At 39.5% G+C, this 15906-nt stretch overlaps 3 protein-coding genes and 1 pseudogene across 3 annotated transcripts; all 4 read right to left on the bottom strand.

Annotated features, from left to right (window-relative positions):
* Positions 1-6417: 6417 nt before the first annotated feature.
* On the bottom strand, positions 6418-8113 carry LOC106340844 (phospholipase A1-IIbeta-like). Its single transcript, XM_013779674.1, has 3 exons — positions 7815-8113; positions 7371-7728; positions 6418-7175 (listed from the first exon to the last, which is right to left on the bottom strand). The coding sequence occupies exons 1-3, from the start codon at positions 8048-8050 to the stop codon at positions 6543-6545; spliced, it is 1227 nt and encodes a 408-aa protein (XP_013635128.1). The 5' UTR covers positions 8051-8113; the 3' UTR covers positions 6418-6542.
* A 496-nt stretch (positions 8114-8609) lies between these two features.
* On the bottom strand, positions 8610-9510 carry LOC106338136 (annotated as a pseudogene).
* A 1374-nt stretch (positions 9511-10884) lies between these two features.
* Positions 10885-13514, bottom strand: LOC106337203. The gene is made up of 5 exons (XM_013776268.1): positions 13404-13514; positions 12556-12673; positions 11784-12492; positions 11374-11573; positions 10885-11279 (listed from the first exon to the last, which is right to left on the bottom strand). The coding sequence occupies exons 2-5, from the start codon at positions 12640-12642 to the stop codon at positions 11106-11108; spliced, it is 1170 nt and encodes a 389-aa protein (XP_013631722.1). The 5' UTR covers positions 12643-12673; positions 13404-13514; the 3' UTR covers positions 10885-11105.
* Positions 13515-14748: 1234 nt separating this feature from the next.
* Positions 14749-15906, bottom strand: LOC106338135 (mitogen-activated protein kinase kinase kinase 1-like). Its single transcript, XM_013777177.1, has one exon. It carries the CDS (start codon positions 15904-15906, stop codon positions 14749-14751), a length of 1158 nt encoding a protein of 385 aa, XP_013632631.1.

Here is a 15906-nt window from a genome sequence, read left to right as displayed (position 1 = left end):
TATGTTGTACCGCTCGCCTTTAAAGTATGTCCGCGTCTAGTGCGTTGTCCCAATCTTACCCAAGTAGATAGTGCAATCAGTGTTAGCCGCCTTAATCTTGTCACAGTAGTTTTTGTAGTCACGCATCCTGTGAGCACAGGCTGCCGTTGTCACCATCCTTGCAAGCCCCTTGCATGAATACCTAGCATTCACATTCCTCGCTAAATGAACAATGCAGTACCCGTGATGTGCCTGTGGATACACACGACTCACTGCCGATGCAATACTAGTTGCTCTATCTGAAATAATGGTGACATTTGGAGAATCAGCCACAATCCTTTCAAGCTTCTGAAAAAACTAGGTCCACGCATCCACAACAGCAAATGCCAATGGAAACACTTGGAAATTTCCATCATGTCCACTAGCTGTTAACAAAACACCTTTGTACTTACCACTGAGGTGTGTGCCATCAACCACCAATACCAGCCTCAGCTTCTTGAATCCTCTTATAGAAGCACCAAATGACAAGAACATGTACACAAATCGCTCCGCTCCACCCTTGTCAACCTCTGACTCTATATCAGCTATTGTACCTGGATTTGCTAATTTCAGCATATACAAATACTCTGCCAGCTTCGTATAAGAGTCATCATCTGGTCCCCTTAAATCAAAGATGGCTTGCTGCTTTGCTCTATAACATTTCATGTAAGAAGCTGATATCCTCAGATCTTCCAGAACAAGCCTCTGCAATTCTCCCACTTTAGGGCCTTTACTTGGCTCCTTAAATTTGGCCTTGTACACGGCCGCAATTACTCGGGCTGTTCCTCTCTTCATGTAACCATTCCGACTCTCTATTGGGCAAGAATGAACAAGCTGGGCTTTTCGAATTTCATAGTACCCAGTACCGCGTATCTCATGTGCTGTAACTCGCCAATCGTACTTCTCTTCGGGACACTCGCAAACAAACGAGTCAACTTTCGTACGCGTCTGTGTGAATCTGATCTGATTCTTGATGGCATAAATAGCCAAAGCGATTTGACAATCAACCTTGCTACCATACACTTTTCCAACATGCACCACACCATCTGCCTCTTCGATATCGAGCCCGGGTATCTCAGCAGCTTCGTACTCTGTGTCATCATATAAAGGAGGAATGTCAAACTCTTCATCGTCCACGTCGCTTAACTTTCGTTTACCTCCGTCGCGTCCACCATTATCATGTTCACGTGATTCACAACCACCAACCCTAGTTCTTCCCATCCACGATAAATCATCCATGGGTACCTCTGCTTCATCATCACCGTTCCCCCATCCACGGGACGACTGACCATGCTCCCCATTTTTACCGTCAGAACTGTGGGCTCGTCTAGCCGCTTCCATCTTAACCAAACAAGGGTCATCTTTATCGTTGAATATGACCTCCACAGCATTTGATCCACCCAAATCACCAGCAATTAGTGGTTCCCAGAATTGATAGTCATATCCTCTTGGCCTAACATCCCTCTCATCTATCTCTTCGGGACCAACATAATCACCATCAATACCTTCGCTGCAACCACCAACATCATCTACCCCTGTGGCCATACTCTCAGATTTCATTCTTTCTTCAAACCTCTCCACCTCCTCCACCAGCTCAACATCGTCGTCATTGATGAAGTTAATTTTTGGAAAAGTTTTAGACCCTACACTCGACACGTTTTCCTCCTTTCTACCACAAAGGCTACCACCATGCTTCTTATTCATTACGGGTGTATCAAAACCAACGCTCTTACTTTCGGAGGCTTCAAAAACATCTCCTCTTAAACTTTCAAACGTAGCAAACAAATTCATTGACCCCTTCACCTTCATATGCGTGAAAAAATACTTCAACGCTCCATCGCTCGTCAGCACTACAGGTGGTGTTTTAATCCCGGTTGCAAGCTCCAAACTATCCGGTGGCTAGTAAGACAACGAAACACCATACTCCAATTCCACAACACGGCACTCAGCAAGCACTAGACGTTCTAGCTCTTCGATGGACATTCCCACTTCAACAGCTACCATCCTAGCCATTCTTTTCTTGTCCACCACGAATTCCCATTTATCGTCTGAACCACATACCCAACCACCGCATATCACCAAACACATCTCATCCATCTGCTTATCACACCAAAAATAACACAAAACACAATTTCAACATAAGCAACCATTAAATCATAACCATATAAACCCAGGACACCGCTTTCAAAGACGAAGTTAAATAAAGAGAAACTAACCGATGATATGTCTGATTCGCGACACTGTTTGGAGAAAGAGACACAGTAGGTCTCACTTCCTCTTTCACCTTAGTCCTCTCCCTCAGATCTGGAAATCGAAATAGAGAAACAACTCTTGGAGGAAATTAATGGTTTTACCCTACTTAATGCAACAACGTCGTATCCTTCTTAATTGCACCAACCCCCAGCCTAAGACACTATAATATCCACAACCTTTGGATCTCTTTTATTTATAAACTTTAAATCTTGTCCGTTTGATTCTCCCACCAGAAACCCAATAGCTGTATCCATAATACCTTTACATTTATTACAACTGAACCGTAACTTAGTTACAAAGGAAGCAACATGACTAATAAAAAGGAAACAATCTTGTTACAACAACCAGGGGCTGTTCTGGCCAATAAAGGACAGCTGGCAGGATAAAGTGGAAGGAAAGTGTGCCAAAGTCACATTGTGTCTCTCACCGAGAAACAAACACACATTGTGTCTCCTTATGTAAGTGTCTCATTAATTCTAGACTTGACATCCTCATATTAGCCACCCTTTTTTTTTCTCTTTTGTGTGTAAATGTTAAATTTTATACCAAGTTTTTAAATTTGTGACAGAAATACATAGGAAACTAGTAGCAGAATAAAAATGAAATCTAAGTAGCAACAAGGGAAAAGAAACAAGCAACTACAAAAGCTTCAGACAATGAATTAAAATAGGGTAAAATGGAATATGGAAGCAGAAACTAGACCAAGCAAACATTGCCGCAGGAGAAAGAACCTTTGATGATACATCAGACCACGCCTTGGTAGAAATCGGCTTGCCCGCAGCGCTACTCCAAATGATTGATTCTGTCTCGTGCAGCTTTGATCCTAGTCGCTGGACTTCAGCTCTCGCAACGACCACCGGAAGAGCAAGAAACTGAAATCCTAGAGCTTCGAACCACACAAATCCCATAAACCCAAATGCGCCCACTGGTTTGCCAAAGAGCACTTGAAGTTACGCCTATTCAGCTCGACTTCAGAAGTAATGCGAGCGACATCAGAAGACGGGAGCGGAGAGAGCCACATCCTGAAACTGCCCTTCCAAACCTACAAAATGGACCGAAGGTTTGCCGACCGAACCGAACCAAAGAGTCCAAGATCGATGCTGGGATGACAAAGACTCCACACGAGTCTCCCTCGGTGGCCCATCACTCCAATGAGACCACCGACTCGTGCCAACGCCGAGAACCGGAGCTAGCTCCAAGAAGCCTCACCAAATATACACCACGGGGGAGAACCGGAACGCAACCTGGCAAGCCGGAGAGAAAGGAACACCAACAGCAACAAAGCAGCTGACATACGAGAACAAGAGCGGCGACGGCAAGGCGGGCATAGCTGGAGCGTTCACCGGAAGAGAATCGGGACGTGGTCATAGACGGCCCGCCTAGACTCAGAACCTGCACAGCACACAAACACACAGCAACCACAGCACCCACCTGGATGCTAGCACCACTGCGGCCGTGAATCGGAACTCCGAAACCCAACTACTTTGACTGGGAAGAAGCGGCAGACACACGAAACCATAGAACATTTATTTTGATGTTGCACCCAAAAAAAAAGAATATAAGTAGATACATTTGCAGGAAAAAAATTCTCAAAAGAAGGTATGTCTGGATTCAATAAAACCGACTTTGGACGTATAAACTTTCAGTTTAAATAACAGGTATAAGAGCATATGCAATGGTGTACTCCACCTTAGAATCTTTAGGAATATTTTAGTAATATTCTTTTTTTTTTTTTTGAATAGCTAAGGATTCCAATTAAAAATGTGTCTCCAATGGTGTTTCCAAAGATGGAATTCTTAGGAATAAAAAAAAAAAATTCCATTACAAGATTCTCTCCTCTTTCAGCTATATTCACGATCTCAGCATCAATGACTTGCTTGTTCCTCGTTGGTGTCCAATGCAGACGTATCCATCTCATCATCAGAATCAATCACGTTTTCAAAGTTAAAAAAAAAGGATTCGCCTGCACGTTTAATTGAAACGAATGTCACTATATGCATCCAAACAAGTTGTTCATTACAAGAATGGTGAAGTAACTAACAACTACCTTTGGTCGTGGAGTAACTGCTTCAAAACTTCTAAACTGAGGATCAGTGAAATCAGGAGCCTGCAGTATAATATAAGCTCCTTTGTTTCTATACCTCTCCTCCGTTGCCTGTATGACACCAACAATCAGCATAACTCATCCTTAGTAACATCATTCTCGCTTTTACCATTGCCATCTTCATCATCCTTACTTTGCTTTGCTTGAAGTTTTTCAAAGACATCATCAAGAGGAGGATCTCCGGGTCTTCGAAACTCTGGTTTCCATATATTAACCTCATAAGCCTCTTCTTGGCTCAATTTTCAAAGACATCATCAAGAGGAGGATCTCCGGGTCTTCGAAACTCTTGTTTCCATATATTAACCTCATAAGCCTCTTTTTGGCTCAGCACAAACTCCCTTAGCTAAATTCAAAATCAATTGCACTTCTCAAGATCTGTGACTAATCCGGTAAATAAAGTTTGACAACATTTTTTACCATTACCTCGGTCACTTCCTTCCCATTATGCATATTGAACATCACCGTGCTTCGATCCACAGCCATGAATCTCAATCCTAACCCACCTGTTCTCAAAACTTTCGTCCATCTCATGGCAATCTCCACCACCATATCTTCATGACCAAATTTCTTTTAAAAACTCACGACTTTTTCAATCACATGAATGGATTCGTCGTTCTGTTTACCTTAGTACGGTGGACGCCTAACCGGAGCGCATGTCGGAGAAATCCGGAGGCGGATCGAACTCCGGCGTCGCTGCTTTACTCCCCACTGTTTCCATGATTCATCTTCTTCGTTGTCTTCCACGTCGTCTAGATCGTTGTTTACCTTAGTACGGTGGACGCCTAACCGGAGCGCATGTCGGAGAAAGCCGGAGGCGGATCGAACTCCGGCGTCGCTGCTTTACTCCCCCACTGTTTCCATGATTCGTCTTCTTCGTTGTCTTCCACGTCGTCTAGATCGTCGCTGATCTCGATCCGTCGTTTCCATGCTTCGACAGATCCGTACGAGATCAGAGGAAACACGAGAGGAAAGCTCTTTCTCGCCTTCGTCGCCTTTCTCGTCAAAGAGAAATCAAGAACTGCACAACCGCCTCTTTGTTGCGTGCTTCGACAGATCCGTACGAGATCAGAGGAAACACGAGAGGAAAGCTTTTTCTCGCCTTCGTCGCCTTTCTCGTCGAAGAGAAATCAAGAACTGCACAATCGCCTCTTTGTTGCCCAGAGCAAATTTTTTTTTTCTTGTTGAGTCAAGAATGAATTGTTTTTTTCTCCGAACGAAATACAGTACTCTCCCCACCCAATGCCAAGCCGCCACGTCTATAAGGATTTGGTCCTTAAAATCCTTATTTACGGACCAATCCTTAGCTAACTAAGTGTTTATATTATTATTATATTGCTAATAACCTAGGATTAAGAGCTAAGGATTCCTCTTCATCCCCCCTTGCGGGTTTGCTAATAACCTAGGATTAAGAGCTAAGGATTCCTCTTCATCCCCCGGGTGCTCTAATGCATGCTATTGACGACAACAAAAACTACTCGCACTAGTGAAATATTCTTTGTACAAAGTACAAACGTGATGTGGACATGTGGTCATTTGAAAATATTTATATATATATATATATATATATATATTTATGAGAAAATAATTGGAAGATATGATTGACTCATGAGAAAAAATATTGGAGGCTATTACTCATTCAGAAAATGGGCCCGATACTTGTCATTCTTTAGAAGTTGATGAATGAAAACTCTAGGAAGAACTATTGAATTAATATATAAACATTTATAACCAACCTATTAATTATCAATTCATTTTGTCATGGTCCATGATAAACCTAAGTTTAATAGATTTCACGATTTCTTTATATTTGAAATTTGAAATTCGATCTCTTGCGTGTATAGATTCATCAATTTGCTTCTAATTCTGGTGATCCTGTTTACGCAGATTGTTGTTATCATGCATATGTCCTTGTTGCTTATGCGTGACTATACAAGTGGAGATCGCATTAGGGACGTTGATCAAAAGAACATTTCATGTTATGGAGTGGTTCACTTCACATAACCGATACCTTGTTGATCTTCTTCTTCTTCCGTGTACATTAATAATCCACTTCCCTAGTCACAAATTCTATCTTTTTGTTGCTTAAATGTATTGAAAATTCCAAGATTTGGCACCTAAGATTTTAATGTTTTTGTTTTGAAATATAAGTAGCATTTTCTTATAGTTATTATATCCATGGTAATTCACATTTGTCTTCTTCTTCGTTTTCGTCCTCCTTTGCCATATCGCAATTGAGAATCCATGTCCCGTCATGAGTTTTATCCATCCCTTTGTTCTCAAGAACCCACGAATCCCCAGGGACTAAGTACTTATCTTCAAGAGCATCTAAACCATTTTTAACCAGCTGCTCCAGCTTGAGTTCCGATTGATTGTGTTGCGTCCCCTCCACGCCTTGCAAGTACGCCTTGAGGTTATGGAAATGCGCTAGGCTTAGAGACCGTTTCAGGTACTCTGCTTTCAATGTGTTGATATGGAGCTCCTCCCCAACATCTGTGAACCTGAACAGCGGGTAATGCGGGATGAGATCAGGGACATTTGCTACTCTCAAGATGTTGAGTTTTTTTAGAGACTCCACGAGTGTTTTGAAGTTGCGGTCACCGACGCGGGGGCTTCCGAAAGCGAAAACCGTGACACAAGAGAGCCTGTCTTCAAGCCTTGGTGTGGTCTTTGGCCATTCGTTATGGAGAAAGTCTGTGGCTGACAGAATTGAGAGAACTGCTCCCAAGCTATGGCCTGTTAAGGTGATGCTAACTTCTTCATGTTTGTACAATTCGAGTAACCTTTTGAGCTCTCCTTGAACCTGAAAATCAAACCAATGGGAATACAAGTAATAAACCAAAAATACATATTTTATTTATATTTTTCAAGATTATATAATGAAACCAGCGATGATAATTAGTATTTAAATCAAAACCAAAACAGAACCAAAGTTTAATGAAACGCTCCTAAAGTCCTATGTGAGGTTAGTATAAGAGACATGTTTTTTTTGAGAGACCTGTTCTCGTGCACTGGTTTTGTCAAAACGTGAGCGTGGATCAGCGGTTGTATAAAGAGACAGCCAACCACTGGCAATGCGAGGTGGGTCACTCGGGTCAGCTCGAGGGAAAACCGAGATAGCTGATTCAAGTGGGAAATCAAAATCGTTAGCCCACTCATACAGTTGAATAGTCCCTCGCCATGCTACAACAATGTCTCTTCTCCCTAACAACTCCTTGCACTCGTCTGTAGCCACCGCGACATAACCTAACCAGTTAGACTCTTTGTTCCATGCTTCCCTTGACCATGAGTTGATCATGAAACATTCTGGTAACTTTATCGACGATGTTCCATATATGAACTTAGTCACCTCATACCTGGGACATGTTTTATATAGAGGTATAGGAATATAAATTTAACCGAAATTCCTCAAACCGTATGATACAAGTAGATAAGTTTTCACCTGAAAGGGTTGTCTTTAAGGTAGCCGGTACGAGCAAATAGCTCTTCCTTGGTGTAGCAGCTATCTCCTACGTATTTGGACCGGCGGCCACAATTGAAGGTGATGTACCCGACTTCAACCATGTGGCCGTAGTGGAGGATGTAACGGCGTAGATCCAAGTCAAGAGGATCAAGCAGGTCTTTCCATTTGCTATTGCCGCTCAATTCCTTCCATCTCTTAGCGATATCTTCCACCATTTTCACTTTTCTTCTGAATCCAATCTTCCTCCCCCGCTCCTCTTTGTGGCCTTGTAAAATTTGTTGGAGTTTTCAAAAATGTTTGGATAATTAATGCGTGAAGTATTGGTCTTGAATACACAACATTCACATAAGTTTTGCCTTATGTTGAAGGCTTTAAAGTGTATATACGCACGTTACACTGGGTTAGAAAATAAAAGAAAATAATACAACAATATGTGGAGAAATTATTCCCGTATATAGTGTAACTAATATAAATTTTAATTACATTAAAAATAAAAAGGGAAGAATGTCAAAATTATAGAATGGTAGAAAAAAACAAATTTTAAATGGTGAGTGAATGAGTGTAAATAGTGAATTTCTTGTCATTACCAACAATTTACACTATTTACAAAGAATATTTGTTATTTCTAATTCCTTAACATTCCCTTTCTTATAAAGAATAATAAACTACATTTATTTCTTATCAAATTTGGAGAAAAAAACGTAAGTAATAGATACTTTGTTCTTTTTATTTTATTGTTTTTCATTTTTTTTCCTATTTAATCTTCGTATTTCTTTAATGGTTACCGGTTGAAGCTATGTAAAAAGAAACTATGAAGTAGAGAAGCAGGTTCCAAGTGTCAGGAGACACCAATGGCTACAATCGAGACCCTTGGGCCTTGGGAATACATACCATTGTAGAGACTTGGGTGTGCGTCCTTGCGACACTCCGAGATGTTGTGATATCAAGAAGATACGGACGGATTTCTTGATTCGCCTCAACACTTTGTTCACCACAACCCAACCTAAGGGCAATCCTCCTGGATATCTTTGTCCCATGAACAACTGGGCTTGGCCCTTGCATGAATTCAGTGGCTCGTTCCACTCTCTTTCCACTGATCTACAATACAACTAATGTTTCGAAAATGTATATGTCAAATATTTATCGGCTTTCGATGTAAGAGTCCGTTACTTTTGGACGGAGGGAGATGGAGAATATAGAAAGCTTACTAGTAGTGGACAGGAGAAGCACCTTGAAAGAAGACTTGAGTGTGTGAAGGGTCAACGTTACGGTTAACCCAGCCCATGTTTATAGTCCTTTGTAAAAGGCTAGAAAGCCTGTTCATGTCTTTGTACAATTTGTTTCCTTCCCTCGTATAATCCCACCTGCCAACCATTATTGAACATTTAACAACAAGCACATATATAAAACGTTTGAAGAAAAATGGCAAAATAGAAAGAAAGAGAAAGGGTTTAGCGTTAACTAATGTGATCATAAGGCTGGATTCCCGCGGTGTGAGTCCACCAATACCAGGAGTTGGAGATCAGAACGTCCATGCCAAGCCAAGCATCAGCTTTTTTTTTTTTATGGAGTCAAATACAAGCACTTGTCCTACTTTTTCTTCGATAACGCCTACTAGAAACTTTGTTCTGTACAGAACTATTGTCACTCCATAATTCGTCACGTATTTATTCATTTAGGTATTAACAATACAAGATTGTTACATCAAATGATATTATTAGTTGATTTATTTATAGAAAAATGGATGTACATTTATTTTTCTTTACTTGTTAAAAGAAGTCATTACGTCAAATTTGTGTGTAGGTAAAATAGTTTGAAACACATTAACCATTATTTGTATACATATGTTAGCTTATAACTCTTTTTATAACATCATTTAAATATAAGGTTTGACACAGAATTGTATCAAAACAATTTATACTGTCATGGATTCTCTTTCTTATCAGCATGTCAAAACCAGTATGTATTCAGATTTTTAACGAGGCATTCTCAGAAAAGAACTTGATATGCGTAATGTGTGTATATATGATTCCTAGTCTTGGCCACGAATTTACTATCCTTACAATTTGTATGTCATAACCAAATACCAAACCAAACCGAATAAAATTTGGTTTAATTCGGCAATATTTTTATAAACCAAATTAATTGAAACCCGAACTAACCTTTAAAACCGATTCACATGTCTAATCTTAAGCAAACCAATATTTTAAAGAGAAAATGACTATGATAGCACTAAAAAAGTTTTTGTCACAAATATAGCCTATAAAAATAAAAATGACTAAAATAGCATTTAATATTTTATCAAAAGAGATAAATATACACTTATACCCCAATGGTAAATTAATTTAGACATTAGGATTTAGAGCTAAGGGGTGGAGTTTAGGATTTAGGGTTTAAACCTAAAATCCCTAAACCTTCAAATCTAAACCCTAAAACATCAACTCTAAACCATAAACATAAACCCTAAAACCCTAAACCTTCAAATCTAAACCCTAAAACATCAGGGTTTAGGATTTAGGGTTTAGGGTTTAGGGTTTAGAGTTTAGGGATGAGGTTTAAGGTTTAGGGGTGGAGTTTAGGGTTTAGGGTTTAGAGTTAAGGGGTGGGGTTTAGGATTTAGGGTTTAGGGTTTAGAGTTGGGGATTAGGGTTTTGGGATAAGATTTCAAATTTTGAAAAATAAAAAAAATTTAAAATTTTCAAAAAATAAAATGCTATTTTGGTAATTTTAGTTATTGAGGGTTATTTTTGTTAAATAAACTTAGAAATGTGCTATTTTGAAAATTTGATCTATTTTAAAAGAGAATCATTTTGAGAAGATAAATTATAGATGGTGACGTTGCAGGAACTCTTTTTCAACGTCAATGATCAGTGTGCAATATTTCGCAGTCATATCTTAGCTCATATAATATTAGTCTTTCTTTATTTTTATACTTATTGTTACATCAAGAACAATCTTTTTTTTTTTTTTTTTTTTTTGATCAACGATATTTACGAGTCATATGGAACAAACTAGAAATTTAAGTTAGACGAGACAAGAAATAAGAATATTATACAACCCGTGAGAAGACTTTCTCCCATACACATTTAATTAAACACGTGTACTCAATCATAAAAAGAAGTTAAACAAGAAAAAAGATAAAGGGCCTTGATTCATTATGTAACTAGACGAAGCTTTAAGCTGCTTCTTATGTTTTGCTTATACATTCTTTATGTACAAAGATAGTGGTGCTTAATTACTTACATTATATGTGTAACCATAAACATTCTTTTACAGGAGCTCCCATTCAGATTCTTCTGGTGATTGATCTTCCTCGATCTGTTTCGAACTGTCGCCACCTTCTCTACCATTTTCAACATCTTCTGCGTACCACTGACGGGCAAGTCGCTTGTATTCTTTCTCTCTATTTTGCTTCATTCTTGAAGAAATTGCGTCCCTGATCTTCTGCAGAATCAGTTTATTATAAGGCGATGTCACTTTCTGAGTGATGATAAATGCAAACGTGAAATAAAGAAAAGAGAAAGAAAGAGACAAGAACCTTGTAAGGTTTGTGTTTGTCATTCTCCTTCATGTCAGGGAAAACACAATGCAAATCGTCTCTATCCACAATGATACAGCTTTCTTCAACTGATCTTCCACTAAGCTGTTGAAGAATCTCTGCTTTCTGCTCTGACTCTGAGACAGAACTCGAACTAGTTTTAGTTTGCATTGAATCCTCATCGGTTTCCTTTATGCAATCTGAATAAAAGAAAACCATAATCAAGATTTTAAGTGACTCAAACCTTGAGCTATTTCCAATCATGTGCATTCCATTTTAACAGCAAGAAATTCCTCAAGGATACAGAACCTATGTAATGTTAATTGCTCAATATAAACGAAGAAGATCTGGTCTATGAATCCATAGTCCAAAAGGGAAAGAATCTGAGAGATGAAAAGCAGAAATTTTACCATCAGATCCTGCAGGTAAGCTTGTGGCAACAGATGGTTGAATCTCTGAATCTTGGATCCTAACAGAATCAGCCACCCCAAGACCGTGGTCATGACTTCTAACAGGATTAACCACCGTAAGACCGTGGTCATGTTCGGTTCTAAGCTCTGACTCATGGCTTCTGACAGAATCAACCACTGTTAGACCGTGTTGACCTTTGCTTCTATCATATTTCTGACACTTGTCTTTAGAAATGAGTCTTGCTACTACTCCACCTGGAGGAGGATCACTTGACTTAACAGTCCCAACATCATGTTTGACACGAGCTCTATGAACCATTGATGATATACTGCTCGAGTCTTTCACTGTGTAAGGCCTAGTGACTTGTTTGCGACCGAGCTGTGTTCTTCTGTACGGACTTCCGTAACTGTACTGCCTAGGAGAAGTACAGATATCGTAATCATCTGCATCAACACCACGGAACTTCACGTCAAATACATCCTTCTTCCCTTCTTGTTCTTGCTTCACATCTCTGGTTTGTTGGTTCATGCAATCTCTTTTCTTTTTGAAGGAACAAACAGGAGCGTATTCATGTAACATGGAAACGGGTGAGGGTTTTCCCGAATCCACAGTCTCATCGGGGTTGAAATCTTGAACCACATCGGAACAGAACTTCTTGAGAGAGTTTCCAACCGTCTGAACTTGGTTCTCAACGTATTTAGCCGTGTCCTAAGAACCAAACCAAAGAGTTAAAAAACACCGTGGTAAGCAAGTAGAAATGATTACAGTTACCTGGACGATGATCTCTTCGAGCTCTAAGCACATTGCTTCAAACTTCTGGTAGACATTACCAACCCATGTTATACCTTTAAAATCCATTACTTTGTCTCAATCCAAGAACGGTTCCTTTCTGTCAAGGGAAAGAGTTTCAAAATTCAGAGAGATAAAAGGAAGGCGTACACACAAACATCAATTTTCTTGACTTATGGAAACAGGATTGCAAGACAACAGAAGCAGCTAATGTATCCAAGAGGAGATGGGGGTGGGGGGGTAATGCAACTTGTAAGCAAACCCTTGCATAGGTGTTTCCATTAAGCAAATTTTCCCCCAAATCCTAGGAGCCTTTTTGAAGCTTTAATATTTTTGAGGAGCAGCAACAAAGCTATCTCTCTGTATCCATATTCTTCTTAAGAATTAAGCAAAACCCCTTTTCTTCAAAATCACCCACAAAAAACTCGAAAACTCAGAAACATAAAAAAAAAGTTCAAAAACTTTCAAGTTTGTAGATCATTAAAGTAACACAGCTGGTTGATTACTAAGATGAACTAGGTCTTCGATTTGCAAAATAATCTAACATGTAAGCCAAGTTGAAATTCAAGGACTTTTACAAAATTGAAGCTTTGAACCAAAAAAAAAAAATCAAAATTGTTGTACCAACAAAAAAAAAAAGTAAACGAAGTTCAAGAAGCATATACGTGGGTGAAAGAGGTAACTGCAACGAGGATGAAAACACGTGACCAGAAAGAAGAAGAAGAAGAAGGAGAAGAACCCTAAAAACCTCCTTTGCAATCAATCACAAATTGAAAATTAAGAAAAAAGGAATCTTTTAGAGAGAGAGAGAGAAAGAGGGATTCGCTAACCTCAAAGACGTACGTGCAAGGTGATCAAATCGTCATCTGGTTTTGATTGATTTTGTGATAGATTAGGGATTGAGTAAGTTTTGCCGATGAAGCAATCAAGGCAAATGTGCAAACACAAAACCTTTAAACTAGCTCTCTCTCTCTCTCGGGTTCGGGTTCGGGTTTTACCCACCCGGTTTTGTCTTTTTCTGGGGGACCCAGTGATTGCGTTGACAATTATCCTTTTTCAGATTATTTACAAAGGAAAATACCGAAACACCTGCCTTCCTTTTTAATCTCAACACCAGGCACGCAAGTGGGATCTCTGTTTGATTCCTTTCCACGCTTGCAATCACAAAAACGTTCGTCATTATAGGAAAATATATAACGCAACACATACACGTTCGTCTTCTGATGTTTTGGGTTTTCATGATCTTCTCTTCTCCTACCTAACACAGCAAGCAATAGGCCTCGGCGTTTTTACCCCAATCCGAAATACCTACCTAACTCCGAACCGGAAAAACCGAAACTGGATCGGAATTATTATACAAGAAAATCCGAAGAGGGCTTATGAGTTTAGTACTTTGGAGTTTGGTTATAACCCGAACCGAACCGAAATCCAAACTAGAATCCGAAGATATCCAAAATTAGTTAAATATGTTAATGTTTCTATATATGTTAAGGTGATTTAGATATTTTAGAGTATTCAAAATATTTTTGTAGTTTGTTTTATTTGTTATTTTGAATACTTTTTAGTTAATTTAGATAGTTTAACTAATTTTTAATTAGATTCATGAATATTTTCTATATTTTGAAAAAACAATTTATCAATTTTTGAGGTTTTAAAAATATATTTTTGGACTATTCAAACATTGGTTAAAATCCGATCCAAACCGAACCCGGAAGGAACCGGACCGAACCCAACTTGATAATTAGTAAAATCCGAACGGGATTTATGAGTATAACACCAAATATCCGAATATCCGAATCAACCAAACCGAAACCGAAACCGAGGGCCCGATCGCCCAGGTCTAGCAAGCAACACTGGTTGCGCTTTATAAGTATATTTTACATGTAATTTGCATATTGCACTATAGTGACATGATTCTTTGCAATATTGATTTTAACTACTTAAAAAGCTCTATTGACTATATTGTCTAAGAACATATTTTCAGATATGATCGTTTAATACTAGTAAACAACTGTAGTTTTGTTCTTGGGGTGGTATTGGCTTTTAAACTGGACATAGAAAATGTTGAATTATACTGATATCAATTAAATTTTTTATACTAAAAGATGCAAATAGAAATTGCAAAAAAAGATTCAACATTTGTTACAGTGGTAACTAATGCTTTTCCAGTAAACTCTAGTGAACGGGAACAAAAGTGGAACTTGGAGGTCTAGGAGGAGGAATCTTCAGCTTTAGGGATTTCTTGAATGAAATCATCTTCACCTTCAATGCCTTGGTTTTAATAACACTATCTTCCAATTTAGCCGGAGGTTTCATGATTCCCATCCTCCTCCATCTCTTCGTCGGTGCTGTGGTGTCATCAGCAATCTTCTTATCATCTCCGACCAGAAACGGATGCAACAACAACTCAGAAGCGGTTCCTCTATCTTCAGGTTTCACTGCAAAACACTTGTCCAGAAACTGCCTTGCATCAGACGGCACAGTGTCTGGAATCTCAGGTACCTTTTTGTCCTCCCCTAAAAAATCTTCAAGATCATAAAAACTAACCTCTGACCACGGACGCTTACCAGTGTACATCTCGAGAACAATGCAACCCAAGGACCATAAATCTAGGGCTTTCCCGACAGTACCATCTCTGACAGACTCGGGAGACATGTAGACAGGAGTTCCCACATAGGGAGAATGGTACTTCCAATTATCAGATTCTTCCTCTCCTTCCTTCAACGTCAATCCAAAATCCGCAATCTTCAGTTCATAAGTGTGATTAGTCGATGTTTGCTGATCATAAACCGGAAAGAGAAGGAGATTGCCCGGTTTAAGATCGCAGTGAACATAACCGTGACTATGAATCGAGACCAGACCTTGAAGTATCATCCTAGTAAAATCTTTGACGGTCGAATCATTCAACTGTTTGTTAACGCGGATGAAACTTGAAAGAGTACCTGCAGAAGCGTATTCCATAGGTATCTCGTAGACTCTGTTTCCGATTCTGTCGAGTCCTTCGTGAAGAGAGCTGCTAAACACTCGCACGATCCTAGGAGATCCTTTGAGCTGGGAGAGTACTCGAAACTCTCTTTGGATAGTCCGACGGTCCGAGGAGCTCTTCGCGGCGATGAAGGAGGTTGAGCCATCGTGTGTTGTGTGACGGTAGAGGTGGACGGAGCCGTATGAACCTTTGCCTAGAAACTTGACGAACTTCATGGATGGTATGTCACTGAAACGCCACACTTTTGCTTTCTCTGTGTGATTGGTCTCTATAAACCCTTGAGAAAGTGTAACAACTCCCGCGAGAAAGAAAACGAGTAAGACAACGAAAACACCTAGTTTGATCAT

The sequence above is a fragment of the Brassica oleracea genome, chromosome C4 (assembly GCF_000695525.1).
Source record: "Brassica oleracea var. oleracea cultivar TO1000 chromosome C4, BOL, whole genome shotgun sequence".
Taxonomy (NCBI): domain Eukaryota; kingdom Viridiplantae; phylum Streptophyta; class Magnoliopsida; order Brassicales; family Brassicaceae; genus Brassica; species Brassica oleracea.
This window is presented reverse-complemented; position numbering and strand designations above follow the sequence as displayed.

Bases quoted from the DNA above. Each gene is read 5' to 3' on its own strand.
- LOC106338135 (XM_013777177.1), bottom strand. From the start codon at position 15,906: ATGATCAAACTAGGTGTTTTCGTTGTCTTACTCGTTTTCTTTCTCGCG.
- LOC106337203 (XM_013776268.1), bottom strand. From the start codon at position 12,642: ATGGATTTTAAAGGTATAACATGGGTTGGTAATGTCTACCAGAAGTTT. The intron at 12,493-12,555 runs GTAACTGTAATC...TTTGGTTCTTAG, and splicing joins TCGAAGAGATCATCGTCCAG to GACACGGCTAAATACGTTGA. The intron at 11,574-11,783 runs GTAAAATTTCTG...TCTTTTATTCAG, and splicing joins CTTACCTGCAGGATCTGATG to ATTGCATAAAGGAAACCGAT.
- LOC106340844 (XM_013779674.1), bottom strand. From the start codon at position 8,050: ATGGTGGAAGATATCGCTAAGAGATGGAAGGAATTGAGCGGCAATAGC. The intron at 7,729-7,814 runs GTGAAAACTTAT...AACATGTCCCAG, and splicing joins CTTAAAGACAACCCTTTCAG to GTATGAGGTGACTAAGTTCA. The intron at 7,176-7,370 runs GTCTCTCAAAAA...TTTGATTTTCAG, and splicing joins AAACCAGTGCACGAGAACAG to GTTCAAGGAGAGCTCAAAAG.